This window comes from Embiotoca jacksoni, unplaced genomic scaffold (genome assembly GCF_022577435.1).
Source record: "Embiotoca jacksoni isolate LCO1_2020_lvr unplaced genomic scaffold, fEmbJac1.0.p SCAF_18, whole genome shotgun sequence".
Classification (NCBI taxonomy): Eukaryota; Metazoa; Chordata; class Actinopteri; family Embiotocidae; genus Embiotoca; species Embiotoca jacksoni.
The window spans coordinates 1,731,045-1,746,479 of NW_027185318.1; the positions used below are offsets into that span (position 1 = coordinate 1,731,045).

General features: G+C 44.4%; 3 protein-coding genes across 3 annotated transcripts in view; 2 read left to right on the top strand and 1 right to left on the bottom strand.

Annotated features, from left to right (window-relative positions):
• Window positions 1–1,364, bottom strand: part of LOC138199764 (protein L-Myc-1b-like) — a 26,609-nt gene extending 25,245 nt beyond the window's left edge. The window contains exons 1-2 of the mRNA XM_069151950.1: window positions 1,272–1,364; window positions 23–1,184 (exon numbers count right to left, since the gene is read on the bottom strand). The gene's annotated coding sequence lies outside the window, so the exon portion shown is untranslated. The remainder of the gene's footprint in view (window positions 1–22; window positions 1,185–1,271) is intronic.
• LOC138199763 (sodium-dependent lysophosphatidylcholine symporter 1-B-like) overlaps window positions 1–12,398 on the top strand; it is a 12,616-nt gene extending 218 nt beyond the window's left edge. Inside the window, exons 2-13 of the mRNA XM_069151948.1 lie at window positions 1,353–1,481; window positions 3,701–3,825; window positions 6,461–6,584; window positions 6,665–6,895; window positions 6,989–7,079; window positions 7,404–7,522; window positions 8,111–8,194; window positions 9,164–9,247; window positions 9,466–9,578; window positions 9,675–9,818; window positions 10,062–10,238; window positions 10,495–12,398. Coding sequence (XP_069008049.1) covers window positions 1,353–1,481; window positions 3,701–3,825; window positions 6,461–6,584; window positions 6,665–6,895; window positions 6,989–7,079; window positions 7,404–7,522; window positions 8,111–8,194; window positions 9,164–9,247; window positions 9,466–9,578; window positions 9,675–9,818; window positions 10,062–10,238; window positions 10,495–10,549 — 1,476 coding nt within the window. The 3' untranslated portion in view covers window positions 10,550–12,398. The remainder of the gene's footprint in view (window positions 1–1,352; window positions 1,482–3,700; window positions 3,826–6,460; window positions 6,585–6,664; window positions 6,896–6,988; window positions 7,080–7,403; window positions 7,523–8,110; window positions 8,195–9,163; window positions 9,248–9,465; window positions 9,579–9,674; window positions 9,819–10,061; window positions 10,239–10,494) is intronic.
• On the top strand, window positions 11,539–15,375 carry LOC138200269 (zona pellucida sperm-binding protein 3). The gene is made up of 9 exons (XM_069152848.1): window positions 11,539–11,564; window positions 12,954–13,389; window positions 13,476–13,588; window positions 13,679–13,785; window positions 13,887–14,058; window positions 14,134–14,248; window positions 14,322–14,401; window positions 14,492–14,580; window positions 14,726–15,375. The coding sequence occupies exons 1-9, from the start codon at window positions 11,539–11,541 to the stop codon at window positions 15,328–15,330; spliced, it is 1,743 nt and encodes a 580-aa protein (XP_069008949.1). The 3' UTR covers window positions 15,331–15,375.
• Window positions 15,376–15,435: the final 60 nt, after the last annotated feature.

Consider the following 15,435-nt stretch of genomic DNA (forward strand, 5'->3'; position numbering starts at 1 on the left):
TTTTCCTTTCGGCAACTCAAACCTCAAACGCGCCTCAGTCTCGTGTCCTTTTTTCCTGTCCTCGGGATTTTGAATTTCACCCGGTTTGTCCATCTGTCCTCGGCGAGGCTGTCCACCCCGGTTTGTCCATCTGTCCTCGGCGAGGCTGTCCACCCCGGCTTTGAAAGGACCACATGTTGAGGATGGTTGTGTAGAAACGTGCTTCAGAGCCTCATCCGGCACGATGTGTGGAGCCATTTCCTCTGAAAGGCACAAATCATATTCAACAATTACAAAAATAAAAGAAATAAAGACATTTGTATGAGAATTAAAGCATCCTGGAAGACTTCACGTCTCAGCATTTCGTGTCCAGAGCTTCACATTTGTCTCCACACATGAAAACGTGGCAGCTTCATGGTTCATCCATCTACAGCCTGCTGCACCTTCTCGGCTCGTAACCTTAACGACAACCGGAGAACTGAAACCGTCAGCTGACAGAAATGTAATCTGCAGACATATTATTTTTGCAATGTTTAAAACAAAACTGCCAAACATCCACTCTGTGCAGCTTCTTTGCAGTGAGAATTAAAAGCATTTCTCTTTCGTATATATGAAATTAAATTGAATGTTTTTGGGGGTTTTGCTGGATGGAGAAATGTAAATGTGCCAATTTGGGCGCTGCTAAATTATACATCCCTTATCCCATTATACATTATAGTCCCTTTTAAACACACCGGGCCTCAAAAGTCATTAAAAGGTTATCCTCAGGCTGCCTCTCTTTATTTAGCATCGTTTTCTTTTTCGTCCTGGGGATGATTATTCCAGCCCGGTCGTGATGGATTTGGGAGGATGAATATTGCTCACTCCTGATTCGTGATAACGTACCAACCTCCCAACAAGAGGTGATTCTGATTTAGTGTGTGTGTGTGTGTGTGTGTGTGTGTGTGTGTGGTTGTGAATCGTGGTGTACAGTCACCCTCCTCGCTGACATCATCACCCCCTCTGCACCTGATCGGGTGCAGCTGATGAGACTCCGGTCTGTCTGCCGACTGTCATCCACCTCCACATCCTCTTCCTCGAGCCGACGGCCGTGCCGGCGTGATGTGGGGAAGTAGTACGAGTGTGTTTGAACTAAAGTAACCTCGTAGCTTCGCATCACGGCTTCAGTTTTGCCGGTCGCTCGGCGGAGGGACGAGTGAGGGTGTCTGAAACAGAAAACGGGGATTAAATAAACTCCAGGGTGAAGACAGAAGACAGCGGTGTAGATAATGATCATGCCCACATCACTCCACCTTCATCTGTAGCTCCTCAGGGATCTAAAGCCAAATTAACATCCTCACGTATCTCCTCCGTCCTCTGTTCTTCTCTTCCAGCCGAAGGACTCGAGGAACCGTCTGTCTGTGTGCAACAAGCTGTGCTATGCCTTCGGCGGGGCGCCGTACCAGATCACGGGCAGCACTCTGGGCTTCTTCCTCCAGATCTACCTGCTGGATGTGGCGCAGGTGATTAACCAGATTTACACACACAAAAAAAAGGGAATGAATTGTTGAGCTACAAAAAAAAAAAGACACCGTCAGATTAACCATAAACCGCAAATTCTTCAAAATACACTTCATTTACAGTCGGTACGGAAAGTATTCAGACCCCTTTACATTTTTCACTCTTTGTTTCATTGCAGCCATTTGCTAAAATCAAAAAAGTTCATTTTATTTCTCATTAATGTACACTCAGCACCCCATCTTGACAGAAAAAAACTGAAATGTAGAATTTTGTGCAAATTTATTAAAAAAGAAAAACTGAAATATCACATGGTCATAAGTATTCAGACCCTTTGCTGTGACACTCATATTTAACTCACATGCTGTCCATTTCTTCTGATCCTCCTTGAGATGGTTCTACTCCTTCATTGGAGTCCAGCTGTGTTTAATTAAACTGATTGGACTTGATTAGGAAAGGCACACACCTGTCTATATAAGACCTCACAGCTCACAGTGCATGTCAGAGCAAATGAGAATCATGAGGTCGAAGGAACTGTCCAAGGAGCTCAGAGACAGAATTGAGGCAAGGCACAGATCTGGCCGAGGTTACAACATAATTTCTGCAGCACTCAAGGTTCCTAAGAGCACAGTGGCCTCCATAATCCTTAAATGGAAGAAGTTTGGGACGACCAGAACTCTTCCTAGACCTGGCCGTCCAGCCAAACTGAGCAATCGTGGGAGAAGAGCCTTGGTGAGAGAGGTAAAGAAGAACCCAAAGATCACTGTGGCTGAGCTCCAGAGATGCAGTAGGGAGATGGGAGAAAGTTCCACAAAGTCAACTATCACTGCAGCCCTCCACCAGTCGGGGCTTTATGGCAGAGTGGCCCGACGGAAGCCTCTCCTCAGTGCAAGACATATGAAAGTCCGCATAGAGTTTGACAAAAAACACATGAAGGACTCCCAGACTATGAGAAATAAGATTCTCTGGTCTGATGAGACCAAGATTGAACTTTTTGGCGTTAATTCTAAGCGGTATGTGTGGAGAAAACCAGGCACTGCTCATCACCTGCCCAATACAATCCCAACAGTGAAACATGGCGGTGGCAGCATCATGCTATGGGGGTGTTTTTCAGCTGCAGGGACAGGACGACCGGTTGCAATTGAAGGAAAGATGAATGCGGCCAAGTACAGAGATATCCTGGAAGAAAACCTCTTCCAGAGTGCTCTGGACCTCAGACTGGGCCGAAGGTTCACCTTCCAACAAGACAATGACCCGAAGCACACAGCTAAAATAACAAAGGAGTGGCTTCGGAACAACTCTGTGACCATTCTTGACTGGCCCAGCCAGAGCCCTGAGCTAAACCCAATTGAGCATCTCTGGAGAGACCTGAAAATGGCTGTCCACCAACGTTCACCATCCAACCTGACGGAACTGGAGAGGATCTGCAAGGAAGAATGGCAGAGGATCCCCAAATCCAGGTGTGAAAAGCTTGTTGCATCATTCCCAAGAAGACTCATGGCTGTACTCGCTCAAAAGGGTGCTTCTACTCAATACTGAGCAAAGGGTCTGAATACTTATGACCATGTGATATTTCAGTTTTTCTTTTTTAATAAATTTGCACAAATTTCTACATTTCTGTTTTTTTCTGTCAAGATGGGGTGCTGAGTGTACATTAATGAGAAATAAAATGAACTTTTTTGATTTTAGCAAATGGCTGCAATGAAACAAAGAGTGAAAAATTTAAAGGGGTCTGAATACTTTCCGTACCGACTGTATTTGCAGAATATAAACAAGTCGTGAACTCGGCCCATTATATTTGCATATTTCCAGCAGCAACACACCGATTAGCTTCAAGCCTTGAAGATCAGTTTAACAGTCTCACTCCTGCAGTAGTCGGTCAAGCGCATTAACATGGACTCCTACTGGTTTGCTTTGTTACTTGATTAGCGAATTAGACCTTCTCACTGTACACAGTAGGATGTTAAATAAAGGCCATTCAGCTCAAAGGATGAGATCATTTCAGTAGCTTTGAATGCCACTTTGTTCCAAAAGAAATCGTGTGTTTCGCTGGTTTTGTACTCAAAGGCTGAAAAATGTCTCCATGACCTCTGTGGTGTCGGAGCCCTTTTGAACCGTTCTCCAGCCGAACCATATGAGGTAGCATTTGGCATCCTCTTTGTTTTGGTCCCAAGTCTCACACTCACCCCCCTGCCCCCCCCCCCCCTCCATGTCCCCGCTCTAGCTGGATCCCTTCTATGCCTCTATCATCCTGTTTGTGGGCCGGGCCTGGGATGCCATCACAGACCCGACGGTGGGTTTCCTGGTGAGCCGGACTAAATGGACCGGCGTCGGCCGCATGATGCCCTGGTAGGTGTTTGGATCGGGTTCACAAAGCAGAGACGATATCGAGTGATGAGTGTGTGTGTAATGAGTTGCTAGGATATTGAGGAAGTGGAGAAATGTGAGGAAAATGCACAGACAAAAAAAAAAAAAAAAAAGCAGCTCATGAGCCATTACCAGTTACCACGGCAACAAACTTAAAGGGTAATGCAAAGTATGCAATCTGACCTTGTAGAAGAAACTGCAAGTCATGTGTGGCAAACGTACTGAAGCTGAACAGCAGCAGCAGCTGAGGAGCTCAGTGGGAAGTGAACAGCTTCTCTGCTCGTAGCTGAACGCGCAACAATGAACCCGCATTTACTGCTGCATTGCACATTTCTCGTGCATGTGCACCTTCATGTGTAAATTCTGCATACGTGTGCACATGTTAGCCTTGCGATCGAGCTGGAAGCTTGTCAAAGCTCTCCCCGTCTTTTGCCAAAAGCATGCTGGGAGTTGCCGCGGCTCTCCGTGACCCTGACGAGGACGGATGTGTGTTTTGACGCGTTTTTACTTAAAGCATTAAAAGGTTCAACAACAACAACAAAAATGCAGGTTGCAAAATTATAAAATTCAGACGCTCTCCTTGATAGAATAACATTTACTTTTACAACCTAATTGAGACGGTGGAGCTCCTGAAGAAGTCTGTTTGCACAGAAAGGTGACCTTGACATTGCGCTGGCAGACTAAAACCTGGTGTTACAAGAATTTGTGCTTCAGAAATCATCTCAAGGTCATTAATAAGTAGCTCAACTACATATTTTTACAGGCTTTTCTCACATGCATGATGTCACTGCATTCTTAAATGCAGTGCAGTTAAAAAAAAAAAAAATACCGGCTGTGCATGAGCTGCAATTGTAAGCTGAAGGAAGCGAGGGGGGGGGGGGCTTCTACTGCGATTGGTTAAACCCACAACACACCATGAGCTTTAAACCAGTAGGCGTGTGTCCCCCTTTTGTGTGTGCATGTTTGATTTCCTCTGACGATTCGGGAGGTTACTTTGGGTCAATAATAGAATAGAATAATAGAATAGAATAATAGAATAGAATAATAGAATAGAGGTCATTGTGTTACATGAAACGTGATAAGAACCCACGGATGTTTTCACCTTCTCACGTCTCCTTCCTGTTGACCTGAAATGTTGCTCGTGGAAACACTTGCGTGACGAATAGAAAGGAACACGTGACCTCGTCTGCATGTTAAGTTTCTTGTGTATTTAATTTAATTTGAAACACGTTAGCAGTGTGTGTGTGTGTGTGTGTGTGTGTGTGTGTGTGTGTGTGTGCTCACTGACCTTCTGAAGGAAGTCTGTGGTGTGTGTTCAGTCAGCCCTGCCAGTCAAAACTTCCTATTTCCAGATAAATTAGCTCTCGTTAACCTAATTTACTGCGACGTTAGAGGAAATCAGGAGTTTCTTTCATTGCGCGCGTCACATGACGTGAGTGCAGATGGTCACATTAGATAAAGGAGTTTTTCGCAGTGTTTAATGACATGGATTCAGTGACAGCTGTTGATAAAACAAAGTGAAGGCAAACATGTATTTGAATGTGATATTTGCTGTCATTTAGAGTTCAGCTCATCCTGAATCAAATGGCTTCATCGATTAATCTTGAAGCGGGTTTTTTTTTCCGTTATTGTTTTGGCCATAAAATGTCACAAAATATATGAAAATATGTGTGCATGTTAAAACGAGTATCTTTTCACTGATATATATATTAAAAAAAAAAAGAAGCTGCGGTTGTGATACCAGAACGGGATGAATGGTTTCATTTTGGTACAAAAATATCTTTCAATGCTTCTCTTCACAAACAGAAAGTGGCTCATTTCCTCATCTTCACGGGGAGTTTAACTGCACTTTTGTATGTTTAAAAAAACAAAAAAACAAGCCTCTGAAGTGGCACCAGCGTCTCTGACTGAGGTCGAGAACGGAGGTCAGCCGGAGGGCATTACGAAGCTGTTGAGACGGAGTGGGGTGAGAGTGAGGTGGTCCGCCGGGGCCGGCCCACCCTCCTCTCCTCATGCAGCCTCGACTGAATCCTTTCACCGCACACGAGCTCTAACAAGGCAGGATTAGGTGGATTATTCACAAAGCAGCAGGGAGAGAGTAGAAAAGAAGTGACTGCAAGGGAGGAACAATGAAAGGGGGGGGGGGGGGGGGTTATGGTATAGTAATAGTGGGAGGGGAAACACAGAGTCCTCTTCGTTTAACGTCGAAACAAACAATGAAACTCAGCTGAGGAAAAAAAAAAAATCCCCTTTGTTGGTTTAAAAAAAAAAAATTTACATGTTGAGAGCCATGAAGACTTCTTTTTGAACTTTCTGCTCTCCTCACCTCCTCTCCTCTCCTCTCCTCTCCTCTCCTCTCCTCTCCTCTCCTCTCCCCTCCCCTCTCCTCTCCTCTCCTCTCCTCTCCTCTCCTCTCCCCTCCCCTCTCCTCTCCCCTCCCCTCCCCTCCCCTCCCCTCCCCTCTCCTCTCCCCTCCCCTCCCCTCTCCCCTCCCCTCTCCTCTCCCCTCTCCTCTCCCCTCTCCTCTCCTCTCCTCTCCTCTCCTCTCCTCTCCCCTCCCCTCCCCTCCCCTCTCCTCTCCTCTCCTCTCCTCTCCTCTCCTCTCCTCTCTACCCAGGATCCTCGTCTCCACGCCGTTCGCCGTGCTAGCGTACTTCCTCATCTGGTACGTTCCTCCGTTTGAGGAGGGGAAGGTGGTGTGGTACCTGATCTTTTACTGCCTCTTCCAGTCCATGCAGACGGTCAGTTCCGCTCCGTCACCTTCGGTCCCGTCGTATACGTTGAATAAACGGTCTGACCGTGTGTTTGTGTGCGTTTGCAGTGCTTCCATGTTCCATATTCAGCCCTCACAATGTTCATCAGCAACGACCAGAAGGAACGGGACTCTGCCACCGCCTACCGTATGATGGTGGAGGTGATGGGCACCGTGCTGGGCACCGCCATCCAGGGTCAGATCGTAGGTGCCGTTTCAAATTGTCCCACCGAGTCCGATGTCTTCGACGGGACGAGCCCCTCCGGAGTCAACGCGACCAGGCGTTCGCTGGACGAGACGGTGAGTCTCTTTGCTTTTCTGTCAGATAAATGATGAGACTTACAAACAATTTGATGCGGCATCACTGCAAAATAATAATTTTTCTGTCCTCAGAAACAAGCTTACTTGGTGGCGTCAGGAGTCATCTGCATCATCTACGTCCTGTGTACCGTAGTCCTGTTTTTGGGCGTGAAGGAGAAAAAAGGTACGAATCCACGAGGAGACGAGACGTTACGATGCTTAAAGAATCTGATAACTTCAGGTTAGATTTGAGAAAATAAACAAAGATAAAAAAAAAAAAAAAAGGCTGCGGACACTGACAGACTAATCATTTGACCTTCTCATCTTCATCAGCGATATATCAGATGCCAAACATATGGAGGCCATTTTCTGTGAGGTGCAAAATGCCTGCATGATGCAGATCAGACAAATGCGAGGTTATCGGTTATCAGACGGGCTCTTTTTGTGTTTTACATTCTTCACACAGCTGTCTTATCTTTGTTTTCTTCTCCTCCACGTCGGATTCTAGAGAGCGGAAGAAAGAAGTCGGAGCCGCTCACCTTCCGTCAGGGCCTGTGGGTGGTGGCGAGTCACGAGCCCTACATCAAACTGGTCATCGGCTTCCTCTTCACCACTCTGGCCTTCATGGTAAAGCTGAGTTTCTTCGTCTTTCCCGTGTTATTCAGAGGAGTCTTGTTTTTTGTTTTTTTTAAAGGAATATTTTTACATTTCGAGAAATCCATCGTCTCATTTAGCTCTTGGCGAGGAAGTGAATACGTGTCGTCTCCAAAATGTTGAACACATCAACCATAACTGTATTTTGTCTAAGAGACAATATCCTCCAAAAAAAATGACCCCAGAGAGTCTTTGTGGAAGCGGCTTATTACATCCTACAGTCACTTTTTAAAGTGGTCGTATGAATAATGACGATCTGGCGTCGTGGAGAAGTGAGGCTGCTCAGACGACATCAAGAGACCACTGTACGCTTCTGGTTTCCAGCCACGAGTCGGGACAGTTTTTTTTGTTTTTGTCTTTTTTTAAACCACATTTAAACGATCGTTGCATGTCGGCGTAGGAACCAGTAACTTTTAAAACGCACGACACTGTTCAAATCATCGTTTTAAACCAAACCCCGACCCGGCGTTCTGGACCTGAACTCAACCAGGGGTGCTAATTTGGTAAACATCGACCCGTATAAACTAATTGGTTCTAAAAGGACTCATTTATCTTTTCCAGCTGCTGGAGGGAAACTTTGCTCTTTTCATCACCTACGCTCTCGGCCACAGGAACGACTTCCAGAACATTCTGCTGGTCATCATGGTGAGTGTTTCTATTTTCTACTGAAGGATTCTTTATCTTCTTTTAAGAAGTAATAATCAGGATGACGTGTGGAGGGAGAGTCTGCAGCAGAAAACCTCGTGCGTAGCAGTTTGTGGGATTTTCAGCTGTTCCGCGGTGCGTTTTCATCACGCGAGGACACGCATGGCACCGCGACTGAATGGGCAGATTATCAGGGTGAGAGGACGTGTTGTTTGGGTTCCTGGGAATCCGTCTACCACACGTTAACTCTGCATTAGCAGCGAGAGCTAGGGAGAGACGGGCACACAGTGGAGCTCTTGTTGTCCCGGCGACCCTTCACTGCCACCATGGGAACTGCTGCCACTGGTGGAGCCCTCCCCGCCATCCTCCCCTCGCTGCCTTTCCCTCTTCATTAGGAGTGGAAACCATTTTGGGCACTGTGTATCATATTTGGACAGGTGGGAGTGGAGGAGGACAGAGAAAATATTTTCCACAGAATTCGCTCAGTCAACATTTTGGTATTTCTCACGCTTTCTGGGTTTTCGATTGCTCCCTCCTGTGTGGTCATTTGACACCGGTTGACCAAAGTTGGCCGAGAGCTCATTGGTTGTCGGCCGCCTACGAGGTTAAGTTAAAAAAACCCTCAAAGCATGTTGTGGCCTTGAGCCCTGACCTCCGCTTTATTCCTCCCGGTTCTCACATTTCCCACAATACTTAATGAAGCTCAGTTAGCTAAAAAGTCAACCTACTCTGTGGTGAACAAACTGGCTGTTTCCAACTTGCCTCAAACGCTTCTTTGACTTTTCTGTATGGCAATTTCTTTTGACTTCAGCTTCCATGTGCAATAATAATAACTGAAACCACATGAAGCTCAAATTTTTTATCATGAACCCTGATTGATGCAATCTGTTGTCCCTCTGCCCTCATGGGAACTTGCATGATGATATTTCATAGAATAACAACACTGATAATTCTTTGTTTTTTTTCCAGGTGTCCGGGACCGTCAGCATCCCGTTCTGGCAGTGGTTTCTGAACCGCTTCGGGAAGAAGATGGCAGTTTACTTCGGCATTACGGTTAGTAATAGATGTTTATGTTTCGTTTGCCAAAGCTGGCGTTGCCACGAATGATTATTTACATGTTAGACTAATTTGTTATTTTTTAGACCAAATCATTCAGTCTGTAAGACATCAGAAAATCTTATTCAGGAAATCTTTTGACTCCAGTGAAGGCATCACCTCGACGAGGGCGTTGTTTTTATGGATGACTGACATCCTTGTGTCTCTTTCTAAAGTGGGCGGTACCCTTCATGATCCTGATTGTCTCCATCAAGAGCAACCTGATCGTTTCCTACTTGTTCTCTGTGGCAGCAGGTGTTAGTGTGGGAGCAGCTTTCCTTCTGCCCTGGTGAGCACGACAGTTCATTCTCTGAACCCAACCCTGCCACCACATGCAAATGAGGATTTCTGTCTCAGTCATGTGTCTCAATGTTTGTGCCTTCAGGTCAATGCTTCCTGATGTAGTGGACGACTTCAAAGTTAAAAATCCAGACATCCACGGTCATGAAGCCCTCTTCTACTCCTTCTACGTGTTCTTCATCAAGTTCGCCTCTGGAGTATCCCTCGGCGTCTCTACCCTCAGTTTGAAGTACGTTTTTTTTTTTTTTTTATCATCATCATTATTCGTAGCTGTAGTCATAAATTATTCTCATGTATATTTATGTTTTCATCCTTTAAGCTGTGATGAACACGACATGACATTCCTCCCTATTACAGCTCATCAGTCCAGCGGTCATGTGGTCAACAATCACATAATCCTTCAGCTATAGCCACTTTGCCAAACTGCTCGCATCAGCTCAACTTTTCTCCCTCCACCTGCATTTTTCCCCAGATTTGCCGGCTATGTGACTGGGCAGTGCTCTCAGCCCGAGGCGGTCAGTTTAACCCTGAAGGTGCTGGTCTCTCCCGTTCCCGTGGTTCTCATCGCTGTGGGACTGTTGATATTGAGGACTTATCCCATTGATGAGGAGAGGAGGCAAGGCAACCGGAAACTACTGCAGGAAATGTTGTAAGTGAGGAGTGAAATGCACACGCAGAAGCTCAGACGTGATCCACGATAAGCAAACAACAAACAACTATTGCTGTGCAGCAGGACTCCTGCATAACCACATTAAACAGAACAATCTGTAGACCTGAGCTAAATTCAAAAGGAAATCTTTACAAAATCTGTTTTTTTCTGGCCGTTGGCACGCGTTATTGACTTTGTCTGCACAAGCCAAGTTCTTTGTGTGTGACTCCTGGCTGTTCTCCCGTCCTTTAAACAGGAACTCCGAAGCAGATTCTGAATCCGAAACCTCAGAACTTAGGAGCAACGTGTAGCTGCAGAGGCCGAGCCAACCACCACCGCTGCTATTCATGTCTGCGCAGGGACTGCAAAGTGTCTGGAGTTCCAGAGAAGGCGACCACAGAGCGCCTCTTCTGCTGCCTTCACACCGTCAGCATCAACACGCTCCCACCAGTGAAGCACACAAGTTTACATCACCCTCTAGTGGCCAGCCAGCATCACCTCGCATGTGAAGTATCTTCCGATTTGTTTTTTATCACCAGCTGTCCCGTTAAGTTGTATTAAACACAACTCAGAAGCACATACAATATAGAAATCTACACTGAGTATTATTGTATCAGTGTAAAGCCAAAGTCCCAGATCAGATTCAGTTCTTGTTTTCTATAAACTTTTCTTTCACTGTTTATCTGAAACGCAGCATCTGTCCATATTTTAATCTAAATGGATATCGATCACTGAAATGGACAGAAGAATCAGACCTCGTCATCATTTAAACACAGCTCTCACTCATCTTTGTTGGCATTCAGCTGCTACAGCTTCTATAAATGAATGACAAAGACTTTTGGGAGCTGTAGTCATTTTATCTCTGTTGAGTTTTACGCAACAAAGAGACATTGAACTGTTTTTCCAAAGATGTATTACTTTTATTGTCTTCCAAGATGTTCCTGGAGAGTTCTATTTTTGTTTTTGGCTCCTTTGTGCATTTCATTTTGGGACTAAAGTCTTCTTTTTTTGTCACTTCCTGTGTGACTGCACCACATTCTCAAAGCCTGGTTAGAAGTAGTCGGAACTGGGAGACAGCCGTGATTTATGTTCATGAAGTATTTATTTGCTGGTTTACAAGATCTGACCATCACTCGTGCCATCTGGAGTTTGATGTTTACCATGTCTAAATGGACCGTTTCAGCCAGCACTACTCCACCAATTGGAGTTGGATGAGGATTTGCTCCAATTTCTACTTGTTGGTTCCCTCTAGAAAACTTCATTCAGACATAAAATGTACTTGAACTTTCTGAAGGGGAAAATGCATCCTGTGGTACACGATGATATGTAGGTTATCTGAATCACTGCCTTACAAACACATCTTGTATCATTTCTATTGAACTTGTTACTCAAATTATTTGGTTTGTTTTTTATGCCACTGTGAAGTATTTCCCATCACACCTTCGCTCTGCTTTAACATGTCAGCCACTCGCCACTGGGTTTCATAGAAATGTCTGAATGTGCTTTTACAGCAAAGTCAGCTCCTTTATGAAGTCATTTCATTGAGCATGTTCTCACATTCTATGATGGGAAATGCTTTGTTTAACTATTTATTTCAACAAACTATCTAAGGGATTATCATTTTTCGTATGAAAGCAGATGTGTAATATAATTTATTAACAATGATTGAGTGTTTTTTGTTGACTGTGTGAACAAGTGATTTTTTTTTTTGTCCTGTGGAAAACTCTGAGAACATCAAAATGGTGGATTTGTTTTTTCTCCCTTTTTCTAAAAAAGGTTGAAGTTGCTGTGAAGTTATTAACAAGATGCCTTTGCAGAATTGTGGATCACAAAAGAAGCAGTCCAATCCTAGATCATTTTACTGGAAGTTGAAGGCCTTTGTTCTCAATTGATTTCACCTCTGACGATGTAATCAAGGTTTCAAAAATAAATCTTAGTATATTTATCTTTAGGGGTTTGAAATTGCACTAAATGAACTGAATGAAGCACATTACATCGCCCACTGGTCTCCTTGCCATTTATATGCTGCTGTTTGTGTAAATTGTAAATACTTTTTCGAAGTCTCAACATGATGAGAAAAATATAAATCTGAAGAGAGGGATCAGTGTGCTGTAAATTTGTAATTCTAAGTCTGTGAATAAAATTTGTCAAGACAGAGAAGAGAGAATTGATTTCATTAAAATATCCCCAAAACACATTTTTTTTTACATGAAGAGTATTTAAACACTTGTTTTGTTTCAGCCACCTTGATGAGGTTTTCTTGCCAGATACAGTATATTTAGTAGCATTAGATTCATGTCATATAATGTAGGCTCCATTTTCTTGGCAAAGCGAGAGAGGATTTTGCCAAAGTTAGGTTGCCATAGAACATTTAAAAACATAAAACATTTTTGGGCAACAATTAAACTTTTTTTCTCATTAAATTCATTGTATGATAAAATTACTGGGAATTAATTATACCACTTATCTGTATCTGAGGAAAGCTGGTAGTGGTTTATTTTAAAGACTGAAATCAACCAAATAAATGAAGTTGAACTTTGCCTGTTAAACAGCAGGCTGCCAACTGATCACCACTAATTATCTGCAGCATTGACGGTGGGGCTCTTACGCGCGGATTGAAAGGGAACGCTAGAAGGACAGCAGTCAGTCTGTTGCAATGAAAACAAAGTGGCATCTCTTTATTTTGTGGAATGTTTTATCTCTTGGCCTCCTTAGCACTGCAGCGGACACTTATGACTCCCCAATTACAAGAAGGAAAAGGGGTTTCAAACTGGGCGCTCCCAAGCCCAAATCGATCAAACTGGCAACAGAAGACAGAAAATCCCGCCAGAAGTTCCCTTCCAGCAAATCTCCATTGTCTCAACTTGGCTCCCAAAGGTCGTATCCTCCTGTAACTCCTGTAACACCTCCACCCATTGGCCCAGGAGCGATTTACGCAAGGACCCAGTCCGACTTTGCTTATCTCCCAGACGTCTCTGTAACCTGCTCCACATCTAACTTTGTCGTGCGGGTCAAACGAGCTTTCTACGGTCTCGGCGCGGACGCAGAGGAGCTGGAATTGGGCAGCAGCTGCAAAAGCAACGGGGTCCGTAGACCCCACGGTGACCTGCTCTTCACGTATCCTTTGACAGCGTGTGACGGAGTGCGTCAGGTAAGCTGTCCATGGGTGTCATTTGCTTACAAACTCTTCCTGAATCTTTACTCTTGACATCATACCTTCTGACTCTTTATTGACAGCTGCCCCCCGGTTATCTGGTCTACAAATTCGTTCTCCATTATGAGCCTTCGCCAAGACGATTCCCAAGCAGTGCGCACCGGCTTGATGTAGACGTCGAATGCCGTTATCAAAGGTTAGAGTGGTTTCTTTGCTATTTTTAACATCTGATGTGTGTAGAGACTTGGTTAGTACTTACAGTCTCCAAATTCTTCATCATGCACAGGGACCATCATGTACACCAACTGGCTGTAAAGCCCACCTGGGAAACTGTTGTTGTGCGTAAAAATCTGAAAGGACGTCCCAATGAATTCCAGATCAAGTTAATGGATGGTATGCGTAAAAGCTGCTGCGTTGTTCATTACACTATTTGGAAGATTTTAATACATATCAAAAAGTGGTTTTAATATGTGACACCTAAAATGGACCCTTAGATTCCTGGAGCAGACCAGCCGAGTCTCGGGTGTACCAGCTTGGGCAAACTGTTAATTTCCAGGTTTTTGCTCCACATCTCCCTGCTGGAGGAAAGCTGTACATCAATAGCTGTTATGCAACACCACCCAGTGGTGAATCCTCCCTCAAATACCCCATCATAGGCAACTCTGGGTATGTATTGTTAAAAACCTTGGTTGGAAAACAAATGTGGTTTTGTGTCAACATTGTTGTCATCCACCTCCTTAGATGTTTGCTGGACAGCAAGCGAGATCCTGGAGCCTCTCGGTTCCTTTCTCGGACAGACAAAACCCTGAGACTATCCTTAAAGGCCTTCCAGTTTACTGCTGACCCCGACACTGAGGTAAGAGTCGAGAAGTGTTGATTCTCTGGGTTTACACGTGCTACCATCTCTGTTAACCCAGTTTCTGTTTTAGGTCAGAGTTCACTGCAAATTTTTAGTCACATCAGAGGAACCAGGTCCTGCTCACAAGTCCTGCACCTACAAAGGAAACATGTGAGCCTTAAAATAGACTCTTATTGCCATAACAGAAATGCAGCTTTTTAGATGGTGGATTGTGGGTTGAGCTTATCTTTGCCATAACAGGTGGGGGGCTCTAACTGGTGACGACTCCATATGTGAATGCTGTGAGTCACAATGTGTGACCTCTAAAACCCGGCGGGCCATGATGGAAGGTATGTGATGGTTTTGTTTTTTTTAGCTTTGATTATATTTTGTAGGAAATATTCAAGCACCAATTCCTACTCATTGTACTAGAAGCATCTCTATTGGTTAACTAAAACATTAAGACTGACATTTAATTTCTTACATTCTTCACAGGCTCTGCAAGCAGTGGGCCATTAATGGTCTCAGATCAGCCATACACAGTGGAAGATGGCTTTCTACCAGTCAGCTCTTCTCTGGCCACCAAGATGAAGGAAGAAAAAAACAAAATTAGTCGTTACATTGATGAGCTTCCGGAAAGTGCGGGGATTGTAAAGGATGATGATGATGATGATGAGGGACAGGAAGAAGAAGCAGCTTTTATGGAGAAAGGCTTAGAGCATGAATGGAATGAATCTGAAATGAATTATTTCACTGAGTTTGGGGAGGATGGATCAGCGTATGAAGAAAACGATTTCTCAGAGATTGAAGTGGAGGACAGGGAAGATGATATTTGTGACGTAGATCCTGAGGCAGACGAAGTGCTCCATCCCCGGATGCAGGGGGAGCAAATTTTACTTTCAGATGTCAACAAACGTAGAAAGGTACAGCATCCTGACTCTAAGGATGAGGAAGAAAGCTGGACACGCACAGATAGTGGTGAAGAGGAGGAGGAAGAGGAGGAGAGGATGATGGCTCCTGAGGTGCAATGGAATTATAACAGCAGTCTGCCAGGTGAAGCAGGTGACAGGGAAAGGACCTGGTATTTCAAATGGAGGTAGTGATAGATCAACACAGAGTACTCTGCCTTAAGAATGATCCATGACAAAAGTCCTTGACTTATTTCAATAAAAACAAATATGAAAATGCAGTTATGACTTTCTTTT

What these genes read in the sequence shown, in the direction of transcription:
- LOC138200269 (XM_069152848.1), top strand. Translation starts at nt 11,539, where the DNA reads ATGCATCCTGTGGTACACGATGATAT. An exon ending in CTGCTGACCCCGACACTGAG is followed by an intron (nt 14,249 to 14,321) that starts GTAAGAGTCGAG and finishes TTTCTGTTTTAG; the next exon opens with GTCAGAGTTCACTGCAAATT. An exon ending in TGCACCTACAAAGGAAACAT is followed by an intron (nt 14,402 to 14,491) that starts GTGAGCCTTAAA and finishes TTGCCATAACAG; the next exon opens with GTGGGGGGCTCTAACTGGTG.